This window comes from Corvus moneduloides, chromosome 1 (assembly GCF_009650955.1).
Source record: "Corvus moneduloides isolate bCorMon1 chromosome 1, bCorMon1.pri, whole genome shotgun sequence".
Lineage (NCBI taxonomy): Eukaryota > Metazoa > Chordata > Aves > Passeriformes > Corvidae > Corvus > Corvus moneduloides.
Genome location: NC_045476.1, coordinates 20716403 through 20743045, shown reverse-complemented (window position 1 = coordinate 20743045; position 26643 = coordinate 20716403). Strand labels below are relative to the sequence as shown.

The window sequence follows — 26643 nt, the reverse complement described above, 5'->3', positions numbered from 1 at the left end:
ATATTCAATATTCCTTCAGAGTAGAACACTTACTTTAAAACACACTGAAATAGGTGTATCTAATGCTCACCACATCATAGCAACTAGCAAGTCACTTAACTACATTTTTTCACTGAGTGACAGAACATAGCTCCCTAGTTTCACCTCCCTTAGATTTAGCCTTAGCCTCAAAAGAATTGAATTTTTTTTAGCTCCTCTGCACAATAAACATTCCCATTTTTGTAAGAATCAACCCTGCACATAATAGCCTCCCTTCACTACAGAGTCTTGGTCCATCTATTCAGCATGAAAAAAAGTATAGTGAAGACAAAGGAGTCTTGCTTAAAGATGAAACATAGTAAGTATTGCTGGACTCTCACCAAACTCTGGGAATTTTAGCAGGAACTTTTGCTACACAAACAACCTTAGTCTGTTCACTTCCAACAATTTGTAAGCTAACCAGTGTAAGTAACAAAAGACTGGAGAAAGAAATGCAGCAATAAATCAGATTTTATTTTTCATAACCAGAAAGTAATTACTTAAAATTCATAGACCTCTATAATATATCACATGTAATGGCACATTAAAACATTTCAAATATTACAGAATTTAACAAAACTGAAGGTATGAAAAGGCATTTCAAAGACACTAAAACCAATCTATATGACATCACTGCAGTTACATCCCAGTAGTATGATATATTAATAATTAGGAACAAAAATCACTTACTCAAGAACCTAAAAAGTTCCTCAAACAATTCAGATGGGTGACTTCTATTTCTCTTACAGATACAGCCTTACTTGAAGATTTCTCATCAACAATTCTCTAAAAGAATTTTACTGAGGCATAGCCATTCATTTTGTAGACTCTTATACAATTATGTTCTTGCATTAATTGTTTAAGATATTTTTCATGAAAAGTATTACCTCACCTTTTACTGCTGACTTCAATTAGATTGACTCCTTGACCTGAAAAACTCATAATGTAAAAAACCAAAAAATTCTAACATACTTCTATGTAGAGAGCTGAACTAATCCAATATATAGCCACCTACTCTGTAGGATCATACCAGTGCTCACACAAATGTTACAGTAATCTACTCCTCCCCTTGTCTCAAACTACTTGTGTTATTGATGTAAAAAGCATTTATAGCCTTTTAACAGGCGTGCTCTTGCAGAACTGAACTTGAGCCTAGCAACTCTTACATATTTATTCTGTGGGGTCTGAAGTGTAACAAACTGCCCATTTCTTCCAAATTAAAAGAATAACCTCATCCTAAAACCACCTTACTTTAACATGATCTTCCTTTCACTGACATATCTGGAAGTATAAGGGATTGTCCCACCGTTCCATTTCTTTGCAACATTTTCAGCTATACTAAAATGTAAAAGCAGTCAGTCCAGCAGGCTCATGTCCAAACTACCACCCTGAAGTCTTGTCAAAGGCCCCATTGACCATGCCACAGTTCTACTATATTAGATTTTATTTTTTGTAACCAGTTAATTATGTCAACTGTAGAACAGATTTCACATAACTAATGCAGTAGTGTTTCTTAGGAGGCTGCAAGGCTGCCAGCACAAATATTTCAAGGCTTTTACAACAGCTAGTTTTTATGGTAGGGCCTTTCACGTGCTGGTGTTTCAATCTTTATTGTGCTTAACATAAAGGAGAGATCTATGTCATGAGGATACTGTAAAGCCACTTTTGAGTATTAAAACAGATTTTAAAATTAAATATTAATTGTTAGAAAAGCGTGCATTAAGAGACAAGCAGACCAAGACTCAGTGGCCACAGTAAATTTAATCAGAACCCACACGCCATTAACAGCTGGAAGAGTTCCAGAAGCAGCCTGGGTCCTTGGCCATCTGCCAAGACCACGGATTGTGTTTTAAGTCCCCTGAAATTACAAGGATTTACTAGAATATGCCATTCTCCACTCTTGGTACTGTATTTACAATTTTCTTTTGTGGCACATATAAAAAGTAGCTGTCTACCTCACCACCAGTACACTTGCATGCTACAGATGTACACAGTCAGACATACTTAATGCCACCTAAATTGCAACTCTGGTACATTTTACAAATGAACTGCAGGAAAGGCACTAGTGACACCTAACATCAACAAACCATAAGCAGCATCTAAGATTTTAATTCAAGTACGAAATTTAATCTATTGAGACAAAAATGAAACCTTTCAAGCATTTAGCAGAGCTATCTACTAGTATGTTAGAGACAAGCATCAAAATTCTTGTCCCAAAAGCTTCATTCAAGTCTACTGCTCATTAGTCATGGCATGCACTAATACATAGCTCTTACAACAGTGTTGTAGAGAGAATCCTGAAAAGAGGAGGAAGTGTTAAAACTAACCACACTACCTGAAAGTCTTTAATATCAAAATGAGAAGTTAGTTTGCCACATACCAAGAAATCTGATGTGTATAATATCTCCCAAGAACATCTGCCATGCAGTCATAATTCTCTCTGGAGACCTTCATATGATAGAGTATTTTACTCAGGTAAGATATCAGAACATCCAGGTTATGAAAAATAGATAAAAATCAAGGTAGGTAGTGATGACTAAACTCTTGCAGAAACAGTGGTAGAAAGGGAAGCAGAAAACACCCCACAAAGCACAATACTGGTTCAGCTGCAGGTCCAGAATACTTTGGAAGTATTTGATGCACATGTCATACATGGAGTCAACTCAGCTCTGAATTCCTCAAGCCCACATCAAGATCTACCATCATTAAAGGAAGAGCTAGAATATTTGCACAAAGTGTGTGCATTACAACTCACACAGACTGGAAGCTGCTCTTGAAAGCACATCAGTCCAAGTATCTAAGTACCACCAGGTACCAGGTTTGACGTACAGAAGCCTAACAGCATAAGAAAGGGAAAATACTCATTGTCAGAATAACTTCCAAACTCAGAAGACTACTCATTGTCAGAATAACTCTTTCAAACTCAGAAAACTACTGTACAATACGATGCAGCACTACAGTGCTAACTTTGCTCATTGCCTTCTCCAATGTAGCTATGGCAGAGTAACCCAGCTTGTCAGCCAGATCTAGCCTCCCACCCCCTGGCATTCAACATGCCTTTTGTTGAGCTCAGCTGGTGACCTACCCAGACAGTAGCCAGCATCAAGACCAGCTCAGGCTGTGGTTTTTCCAGCCTTCTGCTTCCCAGCTAAGCTCAATTACATGATTTGCCACTTGGCAAGTGGGAATAGTCCTGCCTCCTTTTCCCCTTTCTGTGAACAACCCCTTCGATCAGAAAACAAGTTGATTCAGCCCATGAATCCAGCAAAAATAAGAACAAAACAAAAGCCCAAAACACAGACTTTTTGCCAGATTAGTCTCTGGTCTTTTAGCAAGCTGAATTGATTTACTGGATCATCAGACAAATACTAGAGCCAGCATAAACTAAGCAATAGCAACTCAGCCTCCTTTTATTAAAGCCACAGACACAGCTGCGAAGGGCTTGATCAGAGTTATTTATCCCTGTACCTTAAGCCACAGGTAGCACTGCTGCTCTGCTGCAATTCATACTGCTGGGACATAGCCTAATAGAAAGACCACATGAGAAAATACAAATAGGTCACTCAGGAGAGAAACCACTTGAATCTGAAGCATGTCTCTTATTGAAGCGGCAGAGAGAGGAGACCTCAGTCTCTGAAAAAAGGCAAATTAAAACAGCGTGTTGGACCAATAGTAAATGCTGAAGGTCGTTTTTAGTAAGCCAGTTAACTATTAGATGTAAAACACACAGTAGTGCACATTGGCTGCACAAACATATGTAATTTCAATTACAGTTCTCTTTTTTTTCCCATGTAAATACTATACCTGCTTGCCCAAGATACTTGTAGAGTAGCACTGCTGTGAGAGTCTTATAAGTGTACCCAACACGAGTGAAGTTAAAACTGGAAAGGATGAGACTGAAGGGATGCAAGACACCAAAGCCAAGAGTTTGCTCCTATCACAATGGGACAGACTCATTGTTCCTGCATCCTGCCAGGCAGCTCTCCCTGTCCCTTTTGCACTGACTGCAGTACTTGTCAGATCCCGCCAGAAACTAAATACTTAATTTCCTAAAAGTATTTTCTCCATTCTAGAAAACAGTTTGGCCAAAGGCACAATACTTAGAACAGTGGGGGGGGAAAAAAAGGAAAGAATAGAATCAAGACCAACAACTGCTGCTAAAAGGAGGTAAAAGTGAAGCAACATCTCAAAACGAACCACAAGTTATCCCTTCCAAGACTCCTACTAGGAGCATATAGTCAGAGTCCCTAAAGACATACAGATGCAAGCAAGCTAATATAGCACTACCTATCTGGAAAATTGTTATTCAGAGTAAGTAATAAATTGTCCCTCAGGGGAAAAGATTTACTAGAGACACAACCCTAGACTGGAAGGGGACACAGCGATGGAGGCATAAGTGATGTACATTCAAAAATAGAAGGGAAGAGACTCTAGGCATGGAGAAAAGGATATAATTTCTGTAAAGAAGACTTTTCATAGTCTCATATAATGTCAGAAAGGAGTCTCATCAGAGGACTAATCAAAAGAAGTAGAATAATTTTCCCATTTCTTGATGACGAGGCAGGGGAACAGTTTTCTCAAGCTTCCTTATCACTTACTACAAAACTCACAACATTACAGACAGAATACTATGATGGACTAAGTCCAACACATACATTTTTAGGTTCAGCTATAGACTAAAACTGGTGTCAATGTCTCCCACTGGGAGAAACAGAAGCATTTCCAAGATACCAAAAGCTACCATGGATATGGACTATCTGTATTCCAAAGGGATTTTTACAAAATCCCATGCCAGAGACTATACCTTCATTTCCCTTACATTTTAGTTGCCTAGAATTTGCTGCATATACATCTAAAAACATTTCCCCTAAAAGACGGATATTTAAACTGCCAAAATCAGAGTTGTCCTATTTTACTGCTTCTTTTCTTGACATAGAAAGTACAATATTGATTAAGTGTTAAGAGACTTGGTATCTCTTGTTAGAGGACAACAAGCTCAAGAATAGAGGCGCTTATTAGGACAATGCTGTTGGTAAAACCTACAGAAGCAGAAACTTCAAGTAGCAGCTGAGAGAGATTTCACTTTTTCATCTATTGCTCCTCCTCTTGAGGATCACCATTACAACCTTCCAAGTTTCAAAATCACTACCCTCCATGCAGGGAAGAGAAACCAACAGCATACCAAAAAGGATCTGTTTCACGGCTGGCAGAGCCCAAGGCTTAGCCTTACCTCTGCAGCAAGGCATCAAACAGCTCAACTCCCAGCACTCTCTCTTGCCCACTGCTCCCAGCAGTGCTGGCATCCCATTCCTGTCCCTTCTGCTCCTCCCTGCCTGCCTTCACACTGGGTTAGTTTTCAGCAGGCAAGCAGCCGACCTGGCTGACCAGAGACACACACACACTGCTGGCAGCTGGGCTCACCTGTGGAAAGGACAGGTTTTAGGGAGGCCCACACTCACAATGAAGCCATGCTTTTATATTTAACAACTTGGCCAGAAATCAGAAAAACACAACCGAAAACCACGTAATCCCCCAAAGAAAATTCCCCTCTAGTCTGCAAAACACCCTTCCCCTTCCACCTGTGGAGTGTGAAGGTGCAATGCCAGCTTTAGATCCTTGGAAATCTTTAGGAGTGAAGGCATTACAGTGCCGTATTACTGGTGTCAGGTTAAGTTATTTCATACTTCCTGACCTTAAGTACACCTTGGAAGGGGGGGAAACCAATAAATAATTTAAATAGTTCATTAGTAAACCACCATGGAAAATTAACAAGATTAAATGTCTTTGGTTTCATACTGCTGGAGCTAAGTGACAAGGAAAGTGTCACTTAGGTAGAAGATGTTTATACTCACATAGGATATATTTTATATTTACAATAGTCGTGCAACAATTTTGCAGTCATGGCCTGGATAACTGAAGATGACTAACAATGTTGTGGAGTTTCCATTGATGGTTAGCTTAACTCAGATTTGGAGTAATCTTGCGCTATTTTTTATTTCATTCAAATTTTTGGTGGCAGTTATCATTCCAAAACTTCAGACATCCACAGCATGGGCACCTCTCTCTAATCAGTCACCCTGGATGCTTTAAGAGCAGATTTCAGCATCCATGACCTGTGCCAGCTTGACTGGCCCAAAAGCAGAGCTGCAGGCTGGATTTGTTTGACTGCACTTCTATCACTGTTCCATTTACCACGCCCCTCCAAGGTGGCTGCAAAGCTGTCTGCTCACTGGGGGAGCTGTGAAACAGGTACCTTGTGCAACAGTGAGCGCTGCCAACTCCACCAGAAGCCCCAGTCAGATACTCCTGAGCACTTTCCCTTGTGCATTACTTATGCAAATACATGTAAATGCACAGGATCTCAAGGCTTTAGAAAACACTTCAGAAAGCAGTAAGTTAATTAAGCAGGAAATCAGCTTATCTGTCCTGGAAGATACAGTAAAATTCAACAATACCAATCCTTTGGATAGTTCATTTAAAAAAATTTTAAAACTTGCAAGCTCCCCTCAGTTATGAAGTGACAGTGCTGTGACTCACTGCACACTGTTTATTTTATGTTCAAGGAGTCCAAAAGCTGAGCATTTTCACTGCTGGTTTGTCTCACCCCTTTTGTCCACCCCACCTCAAGCTCTGAGACGCTAGATATATCTGAAAACTTAAATAAAACTTAGAAAAACTGCATGTTTTTCAAAGAGCGGTTAAGAAGTCTAGCACAAATTGTAGAGAGATTGATGTATGGCATAACTACATCAACAACTATGCTGTAACAAACTTTAGCATTCCTGGACTAAAACTTCAACAACTGAGAGATAATTTCCATAAACTAAGTACCCTATATGGTTACAGCTCACAGAATAATATTTCAAGTATTTGACATATTAATGACTTGAGGAGAGAGAAAAACACTACTTCCCAAACAATTACTATCAGTCCATATTGCACAGTACAGAAAATCAGGATGCATCAAAAGCATGGAGCCAAGCTCCAGATACACTCCATAGTACCCAGAAAGCTGTGTACTTGCATCCCTCAGCAGAGCTGCCTAGCATGGGAGGTTACACAGCAACTTCTGTGAAAAACTTATATTCAAGTCAAGGGGAAAAGCAGCAAGCATGAATCTGACAAACTAATTCTGAGCTCAGACTTGCCAGCTAGGGAAGCAATGGTAAGTTGCAGAGAAAATGTAGCTCAAGGACCATGCTTTACTATCTTGGCTCTCGGGTGCTTCTTCCACCTACTTGAAGCAATAGTATTAAACTTCATCATCCAAATGATCCACGCCAGCTTGCACCACTATTTGAGTTTGTTTGCAATAGCAGGTGAAGAAAATCAGGGAAACATTTGCAGTAAAACTACTTGTCTTTATGAGTAGCTATACAACTTCATGTTGAGAACTCCACACAACAAAATCTGTGTTCTTCCTTTAATGAAGGGCCTAGGTTTTTTATTTTTTAAATACAGTGCTTTCCATGTCAGAAATTAGTGTGTCCCAAATTAACTCTTTTCAAAGCCTTTGACCAGCAAGTCCAATGTTCGCAGAACATTTCAAACTCCCCCACTCTTTTATTACTTTTATTTTTTTGAGGAATAGGCTATATATTTTTCAAGACTACCAGCGAGATGCAGATGATCCAGATTCCTTTCAGTTTTGCTTATCAAAAGGCCACTATTGGTCAGAATACAAGTCTGACTGAAGAACAAGCAGTCCTGAAATCTCAGTTACCTGCTTATATGTGACACGGATCTCCTGGATGATGTCTTCAATTCAAAAGGGGTCCCATGGCAATACAAACAAAAGCAAGTAGGTTACTTCAGGTGTTACTTTCCACCATCTGAATACAAGGATGTCTATGCCCTTGTGTCCAGGTTTCAGCTGACATCTTTGCCAACTCAACTACATAAAGTAGTACATTAAAATATATCAATGTCACCTTGTAAATAAAAAAACCCACAGGATCTCTTAAGCAATGAATGCAGTTTTAAAGTGAATTTTAGCCTTGCTATTGAGATAATCATATGCACATAGCAACAGCAACTTCAGTGACTGAATTACTGTCTGCCAGCTAGACATATCTCTATATCCCTCATCTGTTTTTCATTTCTGAACTTTTCAGCATTGCACTGCCACAAGAACAGTATGCTATCTTGTGACAAAATCAAACAAGAAGAATGTTTTCATGACCCTAGTAAGTCTTAAGGCACATGGATAAAACAAGCATTTTTACACATCAAATACTATAAGGATGGCTTAGCAACTTCAGCAATACAGACACCCTCCAAACTACCTATCATTACGTACATTCTACTGTAAAACAGAAACGTGGCTTTTCAGGAAGGAGTTTCTACGTTTTGAAGGGCATTTATAATGGGGTAAAGAAGACCTCAGACACATTGCTCCAGAGTAGTTAGCAAGAAGCAGCCCATTGTAAAGGAGTCATCACCCATCAGAACCCAATGAATCTTCAGCTTTCAGGTGACCAGCACATTATGCAGGAGCAACCACTACTTTCAGGCTCTTCCAGTAACTTCTTAGGTGCTTAACCTTTAATTGTGAAGTCAGTCACATTCAGCCAGGAACCTCAGCAAGTCATTCACAGGAAAATGAAAAACTTGACTTAAGTATGAAAGTCTGGGAGATTTCCTAAACAAGACAGGAATATTAAAAATATTCTATTGAATGACATCTTCCAAGGAGAAAGTTGCAATATACTTCTCTGAAAGATTCAACAAGTACAAAAAAAACCATCTGAAGAGTAATTAGCTTGTAAAGTGGACTAAAAGCACCAATACCAACCCCAGGTAACTGTTGTAACATGGGGAAAATAACCTCAAAAGGTGGGAGAGATTGTGGAGAAGGAAGAGAAATCCACCACAGTCACACCAAGAAAAAGGCATAGTGCACTAGCAATACTCAAGATACTCAATATTTCTATACCGTTTTGCTTTGATGTACTGCAACAGAACAAGTAGAGGAGGGACAAGGGGTTTGGGATTCTGTGAGCTCAGAGACATCTGAACCCTATTAACATCCCTGAGCCAACATAGCCTGAAGGACATTGCTCACTCAAATGAAATAACCAGCCACAACTGCCTGCAGCTGTAGGTAGAAAGAGAAAGCAGCATTGTTGAATCAGCTGAAGCCCAAAATAACAGCTGGTAAAGCTGCTGTATCAGGAACAGAATGGGCAAGAGGTTCCAGAATCAGTGGCTGCAGTGCTTTTTGCCTGCAAGTAGGTATGTGGGTTTGTTAACAAGCATTAAGGTTTTGTTTCTGTAAATGACTTTTACCACCTGTCTTCTCTGAGCCTGACAAATATCCAGAAACCTTTTCTTGTTTGGTCCTGTCCACTGTGTAATCATAGGATAAGGCTGGTTAACATACCACACACTGCAAAGTGAATCATGAGTCAGACTGGAAGCACACTAATCTGACAATTCTGCTTAAGACCGAAAAGAATTATTAAACAAGAAAACTTCTTTTCAATTCTCCTCTGCTGCTGAGGGCAGGGGGGAACACACACTGAGAGCAGCAGGGAGACCCTAATTTGCATCAACCCCAAGGCACTGCACAGGAAGTTGGTGTTGAGCATCTGACACTGCATTTCAGTCTGAGTGAGTCATTTCTGAGTCCTCTACCTGCAAGTTTGCAGTGACTGAGACGGTTTGGTACGGACTTTCCAGTAAAGTCAGCTTGTCTGAGACTGCTGTCCTTCCCAGAGAGACAACCAGCTCTTTTGAATAGCCAGCTGAGACAGCATGTGCTGATACGTCCTTCCTCTTCCAGAAGTAAAAATAGATATCCCATTCCTCAACTCAACTGTTTTCTCAATTTTTGGTATTTTGCAACTTGGTCTCCCAAAACTAGCCCTATATTCAGCTCAAAATACAAAAAGTCAGAAAGACCAAAGTGGGAAGCTCAGAGATTAGCAACCTTGCTTTCATTATGTCAATCTTCTGACTTTTGCTCAGCTCCAGGAAACCGTAATACATGAGATTTGCACATTGTAAAGGGCTCAGCAACCACAAATTTTAACAAGTATTTCTCTCTTAGCTCCTCTAGAAAGTTTTGTTATAATCACCCAGAACCCAACCCAAAAGGGCCACACCACACCATAACACCAATAAACACTAACTACAGAAAACTTATATTTCTGAGAGAGAAAAGAAGCATACCGAATAAATAAAAAGTACAGCCAGCAGCACTGACATCATAGCCTGCTGTACCAAAAACACTTTTGGTACCCACATGATCTAGCAAAGGTCTACAAAACAGTGGGCAACATGATTATTGAGGCTTGGCACCACAAGCTAATCAGATATTTCTCAATTTCAGTTCAGTATAGTAAAACTATTAATAAGCCGCTTTCTTTTAACTCATCTTAGGCTAACCAAGTTGGGTATTTTCCTCTCTTCCCCCCCTCCAAAAAAAACCCCAAAAAGTCAGTGACTGCTACAGCCACATACTTGATAGCCTGCAAGAGATTATTTAAGGCAGGATTTTCAAGAATTGATATTGTTCAGAAGTTCTGCCAGATGTTAGCATTTAGCTCTAAAAGAAACCTCAAAAACTCCAGCCCCTACGAAACCATTACTACTTTTCTGAAGACATCTAGTCTCTGGACATGCAAGTTATGAAGTCAGATGGTTCTAAAAACCAAGATGTAGAGATGACCAGAAACCAATGGGTACAATATAGACACTTCTGTCTTTTTCAAAATACACAACTATTTCAAGAGGCTAAAATAGTTGAGAAAGGTCTCCTCATTGAAAGCGCAGAATCCACAGTGAGTTCTCTACTCAAGTGTGGTTTTTTTTACTGTGGACAACAGTTTAACTTGAGGTCACTGCACATGAAACTGAGCTATAGATAGGAGATCAGTCAGAGCCCACACTAGAGCTATACAAGTCCCTCCAACTGTCCTAAGCTACTATTAAAAAATCACCTTAAAGTACACGTACATCAGACTCTTCCCTTTATGCTCCCTGCAGTGTTTGCAGTTCCTCTTTTAAGCTGGGACTGACACTTATGAATATGGCCTTTTGCAGTATACAACCCCTAGCCCATTCACTTTTCAGCACCCGTTTTTCTGTTAGCATATCTCCCCAAATGAACTTGCCACAGGATCAGAGCACTACCAGAGAGCACTACCAGAGAATGGAAACCAGCAGCCCCAGCTTTAATAGGCTTCAGTACTATGGAGGCTGTAGTTTGTCTAATCCTACGCTAGCTTAAACTGGCACTTCCTTACAAAGAAGTTATTTTCCTCTATCTCTTCTGTTTTTGCATCAACTCCACATTCTTTCTGCTGGCACAGCTGTTTGCATAGCTGGGCCATGAACTTCAATTAATTATGGTCCATCTGAAAAACTCCTCAAAATGCATTACTTTTATTGAATTATTACTTTGGAGCTGAGTAATAACTGATAGGGAAAACAGATATGGCTGAACTTGTTAACCAGGAAGACTGGAATGGCAGAGACTTGATTGATAAAATGCAAACACAGGTATAGCAGAGTTGTGTGACAGCATATGACTAAGACATAAGGAGTGAGATGAGGAAAAGTAAAAGACTAAAGACAGTTAGCTCAAGCAGCTGAAAGGTGGTTCTGCAAGTCTCAGTCTCACCAAGGAGCTCCACAGGCTTTCAATAATGGCACATAAGGCAATGTGATTTTTTCAGTTTTGTCTTACAATCTAAAAGGATCATGCATATATTCACAGCTGTGAATATTAGGATTGCCTTGGGAGCTTACAATGCACACAAAAGAGTTAGACTAGACTAATTACCTTGCCTCAGCACACAAGGTAGCTGTTCACCAAGCCTGAGGAAAATCAAGTACTCTAGAAGATGTATGGTCATTAGGTACTTCTACTGCAAACTATTCAACCCCATCCTTTGAAGATAAAGCTAATGTTTTCTTTTCAGTTTGAGATCCATCACTACAGCATTCAGCTACTTCAAACAATTTTCACAACACCCTTATTAAGCAATCTCTCAACACAAAACTGATTAACTTATTATAGAACAACCCAGACTTTACAGGAAGATCATAAGACAGATGATCACGTAGCAAACCGCATGCAAGAAGTCACCATCTCAACAATTCAAAGCTAACCCATTTCACCACGTACCAGGATGCAGACTATGAAAACTAACAAGGTTTGCCATTACCATCCCATAGCAAGGCAGCAATTTCTTGGACTGCTTCAACTATTTTGCTAAGTGCAAACACATGGTTTACCAACAGTAAAAATGAAGAAGAGAAACCAGAACTTGTGTTAGACATTTGTATAGTAACTACCACGTAAAAGAAATGGAAACACACGGAAATATGCCTTGGAAGTAAACATAAAATAATGAGTTCATACTGGAATATGAATATGTACTACTTTCAAACCTTTAAAACCTCATAGTTAACAACCAAGATGACTAACCTCTCAATAAGTCAAGATATCCCTAAGCCAAAATGACTACAACTCCCGAGTGCTTAGTTTTGGCAAGATTACACTGGAGAGCTGTAAATAATGACTAGTTTCACCTTACGCGAAAGTTGTCATGAGGTTGCACAATGTACAGCTAGTGTATGGATCCCTAAGGCACAAGATGTTTTCAAGGAAGAACGGAAAACAGGACTGTAGAGCAGGAACTGAGAAATGGAGTGAGTCAGTTATTGTAAATAAAGTTTGCCACCATGAAACTACAGAAGGAAAATAAACATCTACCGGGCCCTGGCCAATGGGCATAATGCAAGTGTCTGCTTTAATGAGCAAGGAATTCAAAAATAATACCCTAGAGACTCTTAAGGCATCTGGTGCAGGATACTCAAATAAGACAACTAAATTGAACCAGCAAAACAAATTCACGCTGCCTATTTGCTTCACAGAACATTGTCCAGCCCTCTCTGCTGGGGTTAATGAAATTCAGTTTCAAAAACCCACAGGGAAAAAAAATGATCCTAGCCTTTGCAGCACCTTATCTTGTAGATTGGGAGAAACTACAGAAAGCAATTTTGAAACTGCTGTCAGAGCTCTTTCATAGCTCCTCCACTCTCATCTCTAACAGAAGCTATTGTATGTGTCCCTTTCAATAGTTTACAGAAGGACATGAAATATCACTCCCATTTGTATTTCATGGAGGCATGTTTACAACCCTTAACCTAACCATAATATTTACAATTTTTAATTTTTACTAGTCCATCCACTAAGTTGCAAAAGCAGTATCAAATTAATTTCTGCAGTACACAGAGCTTGACACCCAAAAAAGAACCAAGTTTTCAATAAATTGCTCTTCCTGTTCTGCTTCCTTCTATATGCAAACATCTGGGCTGAGTGCCCAACTGACTTTTAAAATAGTTTTAATTGCTTTATTATCTGCTCTAATGTAATCAATGCTTTTTAATACATTGTTTCTTCCGGCTTCTTAGAAAGAGCCTTCTCCCACAGTCCAACATTAAACAATTCATAAGATGTTCTTATTTTCCAAGCTCACTGTTTAAAATCCTGATTAGTACCTTTAGTTTTACTTAGCCTTAGTTTTGAAAAGCCACTTATAACACAGCTGCAGCAGCGATGTCCTGCATTAAATACAAATAGTAAGAACACAGCTGTCAAGTGACAAGCAGCCCTCTCCACCCCAAGACAGTTTCCAACCAACCTGTTGTGCTGACAGCCAGAGCCATGAGTCAACATTATGGTCCCATATCCTCAGGGTGCCACCAGTCACACCATCATTTAAGACTGTATTAAAAATATGGACACAGAAGTTACCAACTCCTCTAACTTATGAAGGCATACCATCAGTACTAAGTGCTGTGGGCTTGTTTTCATCAACTGATCTCACCCTTTGTTTAATGAAAACTAATCATAAACATGTAGTTTTTATTCCAAAGGGCATAACCTAGTTTTCAATTATTTAGGTTTCATCTTTCTGTGGAACAATTCGATAACATTTTTCAGTATAATTTTCCTACATTTACAATGTTTCAGGCTAGAAAGTTCTTAGGAGAGATGCTAGGTAAGTCAGGACTACGAAGTCATCTATGCCACAACCAAGAGTTTCCACTTTACCTAACAAGCTCTCCATTGACATGTTAAAACATAAGGACAGCCATTAATAAGTGAACTACTTGTGTATTGGTCTGGATAAAAGTTTGTAACAGAAAAGATCAGCATACTAGCTAAAAAAAAAAACCCCAAACTGAAAACTGACTAGAACAGACACTTTGTAGCTTTCTGCAGATACAGAAGCATTCTTAATGTGATCAAACATACCTTACTGCATGAGATGGGAGGAAAGATGCATTTACTTGTCATGCTCCTCTCCTCCCCCTCCCCCCCCCCCCCACCCAGTTTCTAACTCTAAAGATGAAGGAATCCAGGAGGTACACTGATAGATAGGAGTCCCACACCTCTCTTCATTATTCTGTCCTGGTGTTGCTCCACTTCTGTTAAAAAGATCAAGCAAGATTACAAGTGAGAGTGCAACAGTAGCATCAAGCTCACAGCGCCTCATGTGAGCAGTTGAAGAAGGTCATGGAGTTTATTACATGTTGAATTCTCTAGACACAGAAAGTACACTCTTTCTGATGTACTCCTCAAAATGCTGGGGAGAAGTAATTTTATCCATGTATTCTTGTTGCTCTGCTTGCTTATTAGGCAGCAAGTGCTAGTGAGAAGTCAGGCACTGTTAAATTTTTGGATCCTCTTGTAATCTTCCAAGAAACAGATGGCGATTACAGATTCCAGGGGCTGGGGTGGGGGGGGCTGTTTGTTTTTGGTTGACTTTTTTTTTTTTTTTTAACTTGTACAGTATGCTCAATAACTTCATTAGGCATTCATGCTCTTCTACTAAATACATTTAAGTTAATGGTTGACACAGTAGGCAAGCTCTCCAGCAGTCTGTTCTTTATCTCAAAACCAGTTACAAAAAATCCCACTTGTATTAGTTTTCTGCCATCTTTCAGGGTGATGTTTTGAAGGGCCTAAACCTACAAATTCCCAGCTTTCCTAACAAGCTCCTAACAGAAGCAGGCAACCAATTCTAATTGCACACGCACCATCATTGTGCCTGGGATGATTATCATAGGATGCAGAAAACACAGAATCTGTGGCTTTCATTTTTAGGCACAGGAAATAAGGATGGAAGAATTACTTCCAAAAGCACTAGGCAACAAGTTACATCCAGCCACCTTCCTTCCCTCTCCTCCTTCCTACGGTTATTGGAAATCCAGCAGCAGTGACAATACAAAGGTAAGAGAGGGGTGTTATTTACCACATCAGTTGTAAATGAAATACAATTACATTAGGTTGTTGAAAATATAGCTTTAAGTCATACTAACCACTGAGTTTAAATATTTATTTCAGTAGCACAGCCAGATTATCTTTGACACAGGGTAAAAGACTGAGATAAAATCAACTGCTAATGATGCAGATGCCTGCGAGATCCAAGCACTGACAATTAGTCTTTGCTGCTACAAGTCATCAGTATTATAATCAGATCTACAAAATGGGACACAGTTGCTTTTCCTTTCAGTTAGCAGCAAGCTTCATTCCACAGCATATGTCAGAACACTGAGAAGTGAATTTATGGCTCTGAATGCGAACACATTTTTTCTTGCTTTGTAAGACATTTGGGCAATGTTCACATGTTTTCCTCTCACATGCCCTTTGAAAATATTACTGAATTTGACTGCATTACCAAGCAGGATTTTGCATTAGGTATCTCTCTACTTCTATGTAAACAGCAACTGAGAGTTGCTTACAGTTTCCTGAATGGGGCGGGGGGGGGGGGGGGGAGGTAATTGATAAGGACCTCGGGTAACAGACATGCCTCTGTAAATTTTTTCCCTCATTAAGTATTCACACCTCTGCTGTCAGCCCTCAGCTTTGTGGCACCAATGTTCAAGTTTTCCCTTTAGACTCATGTTGTCTCCTAGGACAGGAGAGTTAAGAGAACAGTTTTTATATTTTTCCTTAACTTCTTCACACATTTAATTTCAAACTCTGAAAATCCTCCAAAACTCAACAACCAAATATAGTCCTGAGATTAAAAAGTTAATAAACCCACAGAAAAATAATCTTTTTCCTTCATATATTCACTAAGTGTTTCTTTCCAAAACATGCAGCAGTGTCAGAAATGTAGGAACTGCATCTCACGTCACTGTTTCGATATATACATATTCCCCAAGACCGTAAGACTCAGAGACTTCTATTGTCTCATTAATAGATAGGCACTGCAGGTAGTCTTAAATACAATTTTTCAGATGATTACTATGTTCTAAGTTTAATTAGTATCATCATGAACTATGGTCTATGCTCAGTTCCTAGTCTAGCCTTTGCTTATAGATTTCTGTTTATTCTGCTGAGAAACCTAAGGATCCTTAATTCCTGTTCCTAATTAATCCACACACTGTTTGTATTTCTCCCATGAGAAACTCTTATTTGTGATAACAGAGTTAAACCATGCTGCACACTTATTTTCATTTGCTGGACAGTGCCACATGAAGCAGTACAAAATGACAGGAAAGGCATCTAACAGAGGAGCCTGCAACACTTCAATGCTGCCTTTTGGCCAAGAAAAGATGTTTAATTTGAATGTATCAAATTCACTTTTTTTTCCATGCTCTCTCATTCAGAGGGATTTCGCTTCCACAGGGCCTCCAAGCATTACTCATCACCACATTTTGCATGGGGTAAGGAAATGGAATGCTATCTACAGAACACAACAGATATTCACACCTACAACCATCTCCTTCATGTGAAAACGAAGCCTCTTTTCTCCGAGCCTGTTGCGTTGCTGGCATTGTTTTTCAAGCCTCTCCAATGAAAGGATTTCAGTTCACAATTTTGAATCTTCTGCGCACGAACCAACACACTTTATTACATTTTCTAGTGGGAACAGCTATGCACACTACAGCAGATGGTTTGCAGGATGGTGATCACATACAGTGTTGTGTTTGTCACTATTTACTTGGTTATTATTTGTACTGAAGAGGTCTTTCCTCTAGAAGTAATGGTATTTCCAGTGTGAACTCACATAGCAATGAGCCGTTGCAACAGGAAGATCTCTGTTTTCATCAGTGATCTTCCTCTGTCCTCAGGGAGACAGTGAACAGCTAGCACATGCTGCCATTCAGTACAAGTCACTCACCCTGCAATTACCAGCTTGCTTGCTTTCATTAAAGAGGCCTGTTTGGGAATTTTTCTATGAATAACACTAGCCACTAAAGAAGGAGCAAAAGAAATTTGTGTATTTATGCCCAATTCAGGCAAACAGAATATCATTTTTATATATTATAAATACATTATATTATATATATAATATCGACAATTAAAGATATTCCTGCTTTGTAGATAAACAACTACTGTCTTATCAGTTCATGACATAGGATGTCACTGCTCACAACTGACCTACAGAAAACTTGAAATCTTTTGTTATCATTTCCTACGGCTCACAGAGCTACCTTAAGCAGACTACTCAACTTCACTGGAGCTTCTCCTCTGTCTTGTATGTACAGCCCAAGCAATTCCCCGTGATCCTCACTTCAGGTACTGTCCTGTTCAACACAGCTCTAACAGAGCTCAGTCTTGATGTACAGACTCCAGGCTTTGGGCAAAAACCACTGAAACATCCACAGAGGGAAAAAACCTCATGAGATATGGATGTGTAGGAAACAAAAGGAGCAGCGAGTTAATACTATAGGCTGCTCTGCCGGTTTCATGTGGCTGTTACAAAATTTGTAGTCTAATCTCAAATTGCACATTGACTTTCTTACAGGCTCGTTACACAGCAGCAGATGTAACCCGTGCAAACCCGACACAGGCGTACAGGCTTCGCTCCGCCAGCAGAAGGGAATACGTTTTTTGCTCAACTGCCCTGATACCCGATTTTTGGCGATCTTTGGGCTCTACACTTTTAACCTGCCACGGTGGCTATTTAAAGATGCAAAGCTGCGACCTGAGCCTCATAATGCTCAAACCATGTGACATCTTTACCAGGCTCCTAATTTTAACGCAGACCAGCGCCCGGCCGGGGGTTCTCCCGGAGCCCGGGCCGCCCGTCCCCGCAGGGTGATGGAGCACTTCGCAAATGGTGCAGTTCTGCCGCCTTACCACACCAAGCCCTTCCTCCTCCCCTCCCCCGCGCACACCAGAGCAGCGGACACTTGCCGAAACAAACTGCACGGACACTGGACGAACTTGGCCAGTTCCCATCGATAACCGGGATTTTTCCCAACTACAGCACATCCATGCGCCGCCCGCGCGCGGCCGGCGGCAGGAGCGGAGCTGCTCGGGCTCCGCTCACAGCACCGTCCCCTCCCGCTCGCTGCCACCGAGCGGAACCGCGGGGCGAAAGGGCGGACACGGGCTACCGCAGGCACTCGGCACGGCCCCGCGCATCACCCGCGCCCGGGCAGGGCACTGCAGCCGCTCCCCGCCGCACTCGGTAAGGCGCTCCGGCCCCGCCGTGGCGAGAGGCGGCAGCCGGCGGGGGGCTCCTGGCGGCACGTGCCTGCCGCGGTGCCGCCCGTGCCCCTAGAGCCCCCGGGTGCGATGCCCCAGCGAGGCGGGCGGTCTTGTGTGCGTCGAACCGCGGCGCTTACCGAGTGGTTGACCCCCCACATGAGGACGCTGAGCAGCGGGTCGCTAGCCCGGAACAACTTCACTTTTTGCGCCACGAAGTGCTTTTTCTTGGTCTTGGTTTTACTCGCCATGACGGGCACGATGCTGCTGGGGGCCGCCATGGCGCTGCCGGCGGCAGAGGTGGAAGGGGCTGGTGTGGGGCAGAGCGGCGGGCGGGCAGGACCGAAGGACAGGGGCGGTCGGCGATCAGCGCCGCAGCCCCGCGGGCAGGCGGTCAGCGGGCCGGCAGCCACGGCACGCCGAACGCATCCCGGCCTGGCGGCTGAAATGGCCCCGCTCGGCGCGGCGGCCCCGCCCCGCCCCCCCCGCGGGGAGCGGCCGCCGCCCGCCCGCCACGCACAGCGCGCCCGCCCCGCCCCCGCGGGAGCCGCGGAGCGTCGGCTCTGCCGCCCCACTGCGCATGTTCCCCGCGCGCGGCGCCTGCGCGGCCGCGGGCGGTGAGGGAGTGGGGCCGCCCGCGCCTCCCTCCCTTCAGGGAGAGCGGCCTGCGGAGATGGGTTGCGGCTCAGTGCCGCCCGGGGGAGGTGGTGGTTCTCGTCCGCTGCCGTCCGCTCCTCACACCCATCTCCAGTTCTCTGGGAAACCAGGCCTGTCGTCGCCCTAGTCTTTAGCTAGCTAGTCCCTCACACCGTAACTTCATGCGGTTTGTGTGATAGTTACTCCGGTTTCCAGTTCCCTCTCTGTAAAGGGACCTGTAGGAATGAGTGGGATCTCTGCGGCAGGGCTTTACCAGCTGCTCCCGCCCCAGCTCGGCTCCCCGAGCAGAGCGGTTCCTCACAGCCGGCGTGCAGTTAATACAGAAAGCTTGGTCCTATGCAGGAGTATTGCACCCCTGTGACCTCACTGTCCCGTTATACCCACAGCAGAATCTTTCTTAACAGCCTCCACGGCCACAGAGGATGTGGGCAGTGACAGGCGACATCCTGCAAAGGCATATCTGCTCAGCTCAGAAATACCAAACACCACATACACTTTGCTCCGCTGTATAATGAGGAACCCCCATGACACCCCTGCCGTCACTGTTCAGGGTCAGTACCCACGGCTTACACAGAGCATATATCTCCTGTGCCTTTACAATAAGTCATCCATCCGCTTCTGAATAATATCAACTGACCTCTCTGCTGTAGATCTTGCTTTGTTCATCAGTTGATACTTCAGCAAGGTAACCAGATCCTTAGGCAGAAACAAGAGCAGGGCTGCTCCATGAGGTGGACAAACCCGCAGTGAGGGTCATCCCAGTGCTACCAGTGCCCTCAGTGACAAGGCATGGTCCCAAAGGGCCCACACTCAGTGAGCAGGGTGCTGGCAACAGCACACGTCTTATCAGCAGTCCCAGAGAAGCTGAGGTGATGAACCAGGTCCCTCCAGGAAGGCACAATGTAGGCACAGGGTCTATCCAGGGCCAGAAACAGAGGTGCAGGCAAGCCACCTACAAGAGAGGTCCAAGGTATAGCCAGAATACAGAGCTGGAGAAAGGTATTCCTGCAACATAGCTCAGGCAAAGACCTAAACTGTGCCCTACCTGAGCTTAAGTGGAGGTCCTGGGCAGAAGGTGTTCGCAGGTGTGGCTGTTCAGGGCAACTAAGGTCAATACATGAGTCTGGGACCCCAACACAGGCTTACATAAATTTAAAAATGTGTTGCACGTCTCTATTTTTCTTTTGTCATTGTGATCTCAATGGCAAAGTTATCTATCATGCTGGAATCTAAACCAGTAATGTTTAATCTCCCTCCTGCATAGAAACAGTTACTGGGATTTATTATATCGTCCCTTCATCTTACAGAGAGTAGGACAAAAGAGAGATGTATTTAATTTTCTGTCTTTTTTTTTTTTTAGCAGAATTACTTTGGAGTTACAAAGATACTAAACTGTAATTTTTTTCTCGAAAATAGATTCGACAACAAAAAAATCCGTTATATTCTGCTGCAGTCAATGGAAGCAGCTGAGTAGTCAGCACCTTTGAATAAAAGCAGGTCACTTAGATGCCTAAATATAGATTTGAAGTCAGACTTTCGGAAGAGTTCAGTACCCACTTTATTCTTTACATTATGCTTAGAACATGACAGCTGAGCATCGTGCAATGCTGCACACATCAACATGACTAACATCTGCCACATATGTGTCTTTCATCATCTTTGCAGAGTAAATAGTGAAGCATTTTGGTTTATAAATAATAAATAGCAAACATTTTAGTAGGTTTTTTATAGGGAAGGCTGAGGAAAGAAGTTGCTCTTTTTTCCAGAAGACTTTCTTGTCATCTTGGCCTAGATTCCAAAGAGCTCTTCCCTGCAAATATGAGTTCTCACTAAAGAAGGTTGTTTTATCAGAAGAACAAAAGATGTTGCCCATAACAATTACAGCAGAATTTAAAAAATTCCAGGGTCTAGGCTATCTACATGACAAAGTCTGAGGCAAAGATTTGTCCTCTTCAGTTTTAAGTACCATAAACAAAGATGGTTGCCTGTGCTTGCCTTTCCTGTAGGAACCACTGTGGGCACAGGTTTTCCACTGAATCCATGACATAGATGCAGCTGGAAACAGGGGTCACTTGAAGAGACAAAACTTGCTTGCACTTGCAGCCTACACTCCTCTTGGGATGTCTCTTTCCCTCAATTGTAATCCTATCTCTTAAAATAGAACAGAGGCTGAGGTACTCCAGCCAGTGCCCAAAGTAAAAATTTTTCTAGTCCACTTCTTGCAGCCTAGACTTCCCTTTCAAACCCCATTTAACTCACCTTCAGCTGGAGCTCCAGGGCTCCCTCTCCCCCGGTTCTACCACTAACCCTGAGGGCAAACCTACCACTAACCCTGAGGGCAAACGTCATTTTATGCTGAGTCACAATGCAGTGTCCCCAGCCATTGCCCACACCAAAACATTGTCACAGCCACATTCTTCTCACAGTCTACCCCTTCCTTTGACGTATTCCCTTTTAAGCCCCCTCCATCTGCAGCTCTAGGCTCTCTCTGTTCAAATGCCCACCTTAACATTAACACAGATCTTTAGACCAGGACCCCCAGCCAGTACCCTCAGTAAGATATTGTCCCTGCCCCATTTTCTCTAACCCACACCTTTTTTTTTTTTAAGAGCTCCTTTCTAGCTCCATTCCAGCTGCAGCTCCAGGTCCTCCGTGTCTCTCAGCTCTAACCTTAAGCCTCAAACAAACCATATGCTGGGCTTCGGATGTGGTGCCAGTGCCCACACCAGGAAGTTCTTGCTGCCAAGTTCTTCTGGTAGCCTACACTTTCCTGGGACTGTCACTTTCTAGCCCTGAGCCGGCTGCAGCTGTTCTCTCTTTCATTCTGTCAAACATAACCTCAAACCTCACCCTACACCTAGAAGTTAGGTTGAGCCTTGGACCAGGCCCCTCAGCCATTGCTTCTACCTACAAGTTTTTGCAGGCAAGCTATCCCTGTGGCCCAAGCTTTTCCCTATCAGCTGCTCTCACCAAGCCTCCCTCCACCTGGAGCTCTAGGCTCTCTTTGGCTCCCAGCACCAGCCCTAACCCTCACACAAGCTGTATGGTGGGCTTCAGACCAGGACTGCTAGGCACCAGTCACAACAAAAAGTTCTTGCAACGAAGTTCTTCCTGCACCCCAGGTGTCCTAGGCCTGTTCTAACTGCAGCACTACACTCTCTTGTGTTTTCAGAAATAACCCCAGCTGTAACTCCAGCCACAAGAGTAGGCTGAGCCTCAGACCAGGCAGCCCTGCCAAGCTCTCCTTGAACTTAGACTTCCCCTTAAAAGCCCCTCTCTAACTCCCCTCCTGCTGGACTGTTAGGCTCTCTCTTTCTCCCAGCCTTAACTCTAACCCTGATGTAAACATAATCAAATGCTGTCATGCCCCTCCTCCCACCCCCCCTTTTAATTCCCAAGACAAAGCAGTCTCCCAGCTAACTTCTCTTTGCAGCCCACCTCCTTTCTAAGACAACTCTCAGTGCAGCTCTAGGCTCTCTTTCTTTGCATGGCAAGGTTTTGGTAGTGTGGGGGGCTATAGGGGTGGCTTCTGTGAGAAGATGTCAACCCAAGCTGGAGCAGTCTGCTCCTGAAGGATGTGCATCCTGCAGAAATGGCCCATGCTAAAGCAGTTCATGAAGAACTATAGCCTGCAGGAAGGACTCATGTTGCAGAAGTTCACGGAGAACTGTCTCTTGTAGGAGGGACCTCACACTTGATACCTATATAACTTCGGTCAAAGTAACAAAGTGCTTATATAGCTTGAGTTACAAGATATCTATGTAACCTTAATATCAATATAACCTAAATCATGACTTTTTATCAATAAAACCTGAAGAATATCAATATAACCTGAAGCAAAGCCTTCTATACTTATATAGCTTGAATCGTAGCTTTTACTTATGTAGCCTGAATCATAACTTCTATACTTATAACCTGATGCTTATATAACCTGAATCATAACTTTTGATACCCATATAATCTAATATTAATAACTTTTTATACAATATAATGGCTAGTATATAGTTAACTAGTTGCTTATGTGCAGAATAGAGAAAAAGAGAAAAAAAATAAAAACAAAACCAAAAAAACTTACCAGGTGTATACTTTTAGAGATAGATAAGTGTAGTACTAATGAGAAATTGACAAGCCAAAGCCAATTAGCCACAAAACAAAGAATTTAGGCTGGTTAAGACCAGATGGACCGAAGAGCATTGTAACTGCACATGCCCCGAAGACAAAGTTGAAAAGTTCAAGTGCGAAGACTTTAGAATCCTTCATCAAAGACCCCCAAAGACCCAAAATTGGGGAAGTGCATGCGCAGTGCAAAGAATTATCTAATAACCATGAGATCATGCTATGTAAATTAGTTCCAGCGCATATGTGATGATGCTGTAATGACAGAGCAACATTAAGCAAAATTTACTGTATAAATATACCACAGCACTTGACAAAGGCGGGTAAGTTAGGAGGAAAAATCCCCCTCACCACCAGCACTGCAATAAACAAATATCTGCTCTATAGACATCAGTCTGTGGGGATTTATTTCCAGCCTATCTTTCAGGCATCACACTGGAGCAGGGGAGGAAGAAGGAAAAAAGAGCAGCAAAGACAGTGTGTGATGAACTGGCCACAGATCCCCATGCCCCCAGTGGGGGGAAAAGGTGGATAAAATTGGGAGCAAAGTTGAACCTGGGAAGGAGGCTCCCCCTGTCCAGTTGAGGAGGGGAGTGATTGTGTAACTTGATGGGCATCCAACCAAGGTAAACCCACCTCAGCCATATCAATAAACCCAGCCAAAGGCTGAGCCTTCTGCTACAATTCACCTTGGGCTAGGTCAAACAGAAAACTTCTGGGAATCTCCTTGCTGCTAACATTTCCAGTTATCCATTCTTTCACAGTCCCACTGCAGCAGAAGCTCGTGGCTCCCTCTCTCAAGCCTAACCCTGACTTTAATCTCAGAGGCTGAGCTTCAGACATGACCCTCAGCCACTGCCCAGAGAAGGAAGTTCTTGAAGCCAATTTCTCTTTGCAGCCCACCCTTCACTTTGAGAACCCTCCTCTAAGCCCCTTCCAACTGTCTAGCCCTTGCCTTGGCTTTCTCTTTTTCTCAGCCCTGTGACCGCAGGGTGAGCCTTAGACCAGGACACCCCACCAATGCCCACACCAAAACTCTTTCCCTTCCAAATTCTCTCTGCGCTGTTTTTCTCTGAAGCTGCTTTGTAAACCTATTCCAACTGCAGCAGCAGGCTGTCCTTCTCTCAACCCTAATTCTAACTGTACCCTAATCCTTACTGGAAGCTAAGCCTTGGAGATAGGCTCTCTACAGAGAGAGAGTACACAATCCAGGTCTTTTCTTTGTTCCTTTATGCCTTAGGGATATTTTTGTGCAGGTGTGGGGGAAGTTTCATTCATACAGCCTGTTATGACATGGAAGTTGTATTTCAGTCCATTAACAGTTTTTTTATAGCATGACACAGTGAATATATGTTGCAGTTAGCATTCATGGTGCCTATACAGAAATGGGAGATGAAAGACCTTCTGGGACAGTATTAAAACACTTCAGAGCTAAGACTAAACCTGGCGCTTTTTTGCCTGTAATGCCCACAGAGAGACATCTCCATTATGAACATGTTTTAGTGACGGACTTAGCAGTGCTGGGTTAATAGCTGGACTAGTTCTTAGAGGTCTTTTTCAACCTAAATGACTCCATAATTCTATCTCTTGGGTCACATATCTCCACAACTGCATTCATGCTGCATTGCAGGCAACACTGCTTGTTTCACTTCACTGATAACTGGTGAGCAAACTAACTCTAGATGTTGTGATGATGGTCCAGGCACTGACAGTGAAATGAAAGACCAAGATGTGAAAGTACAACCTGTTTTGAAGTTTCAGTGAGTCCTTAGCTGCCTCTTAGAAATCTAGACAGGATCTTGGTCCCGCGTAAAGCACTTAGGAAAATAGAGGAGGAGATTAATTCTCTGGGTTACTGTGCATTTCAAATCCTGACTGGCACTTCCTACTCTAAAAAATCCACCCCTCAATATATACAGGCATTTGAGACTTGGAATGTCCATTTTTTTGATAACTGAATGTAAAGTTTTTGCACTCCACAAGGACTGAATATAAGAGAGCACAACCAGGGACAACTCAGTGCTTGGAAACCTTATTAAAGAGGTGTGATACCACCAGATCACTAAGCAGATCTTTCTGCAAGCAGAGAACGTACTCTGCCTCTCATGAAGTAGTTTACTATCCTTAATAGAACAGAGTGTATGTCGAAGCATTGATGGAGACCAAAAGGAAGAGCCTCTAGGCTTGTAAAATGTAACAAAGTCGGCTTGGGGTAAACTATTTATTTTGCATTGTCCATTCTGCTCCATTTTTTCTGCCATTAGTACTAAAATTTCTGCTTTGTCCCATTTTTTGGTGCAAGATACTCCCAACTGGAAGCTGGTGGACAAGGGAGAGAGAAGGATTGTAAACAATCTAGCAAGACAGTGCTAATGAATGTCTGCCCTTGACTGACTTCATCAATGGTTAGAATAAATTAAAACAAGAGTGTGAGTTCTCACCTTCGATTTTAAGAAAGGCCTGGGATTAGCCATGATTTAGCAAGCTTGCTTCTAAAACCTGTGCTCTTTTTGATGCTTGCCACAGAGTTTTGTTTAGCATTATTGTTTAAACATAAAACTCATTTGTTACTTTATTTCAATATGAAAAATTATATGAATTACTTTTTCTCTCACTGGTCACCCAGCAGATTTCTGCTGATGAGTTGAGGTCTCCAGTTTGAAGGACGGGGATATCACATAGTTTGAGGGGCTTTGCCTAGCTACTGGAAGGTAATATTTCCCTTCACAATTATTTTCTGCAGCTGCAAAGAACAGAAGGCTCACAGAGTTTCCCTGGGCCAAATGCCATAGAAACTAATTTCAGCTAAGGCAGACTCATAAATTGTTCCATTACTCCATAAATTGGTCTGGGCACATGTCACTTCAAGCCAAGCTGGGTTACTTTAAATCTACCCTGTAGTTCTAAAATGCTGTCACTTTTTAAAAAGAACGCATCTTAAAGACATAATGAAAATAAATAATGTCTGAAGTGGGTTAGTATTCTACAAGAGCACAAAACCTACAAGGATGTCAAATTATTAACCATTACAATTTTTTTGGAAATACGAAAAGACCAGACCAAATATTTTTAAGACATGTACTTTGCTTCATTTGTAAAACAGAAAAGGAGAAATAGAAAACCAGTATCTACCAACTATTTAAAATGCAGACTCCTTAATTGCTCCATATTCAGAAGAACAAATCAATCTGTATGGGGAAATGATTACATGGATACATATGTTTACAGGCAGAAAGCATTGCCTGCACTTTTTAGATGGGCCATCAAGAGCTACAGGAGTCACAGAATTTCACATTATTACAGAAGATTCCAAATGGTCTATGGAACAAAATTTAAAATACAAATTCAAAATTGTTAAAATTAATTTGCAAAGATAAACGTAATAATTT

At 42.2% G+C, this 26643-nt stretch overlaps 1 protein-coding gene across 1 annotated transcript in view; it reads right to left on the bottom strand.

Moving 5' to 3' along the window:
• The window catches only part of PIP4K2A (phosphatidylinositol-5-phosphate 4-kinase type 2 alpha), a 113489-nt gene extending 94533 nt beyond the window's left edge, over window positions 1-18956 (bottom strand). Inside the window, exon 1 of the mRNA XM_032101360.1 lies at window positions 18622-18956. Coding sequence (XP_031957251.1) covers window positions 18622-18762 — 141 coding nt within the window. The 5' untranslated portion in view covers window positions 18763-18956. The remainder of the gene's footprint in view (window positions 1-18621) is intronic.
• Window positions 18957-26643: the final 7687 nt, after the last annotated feature.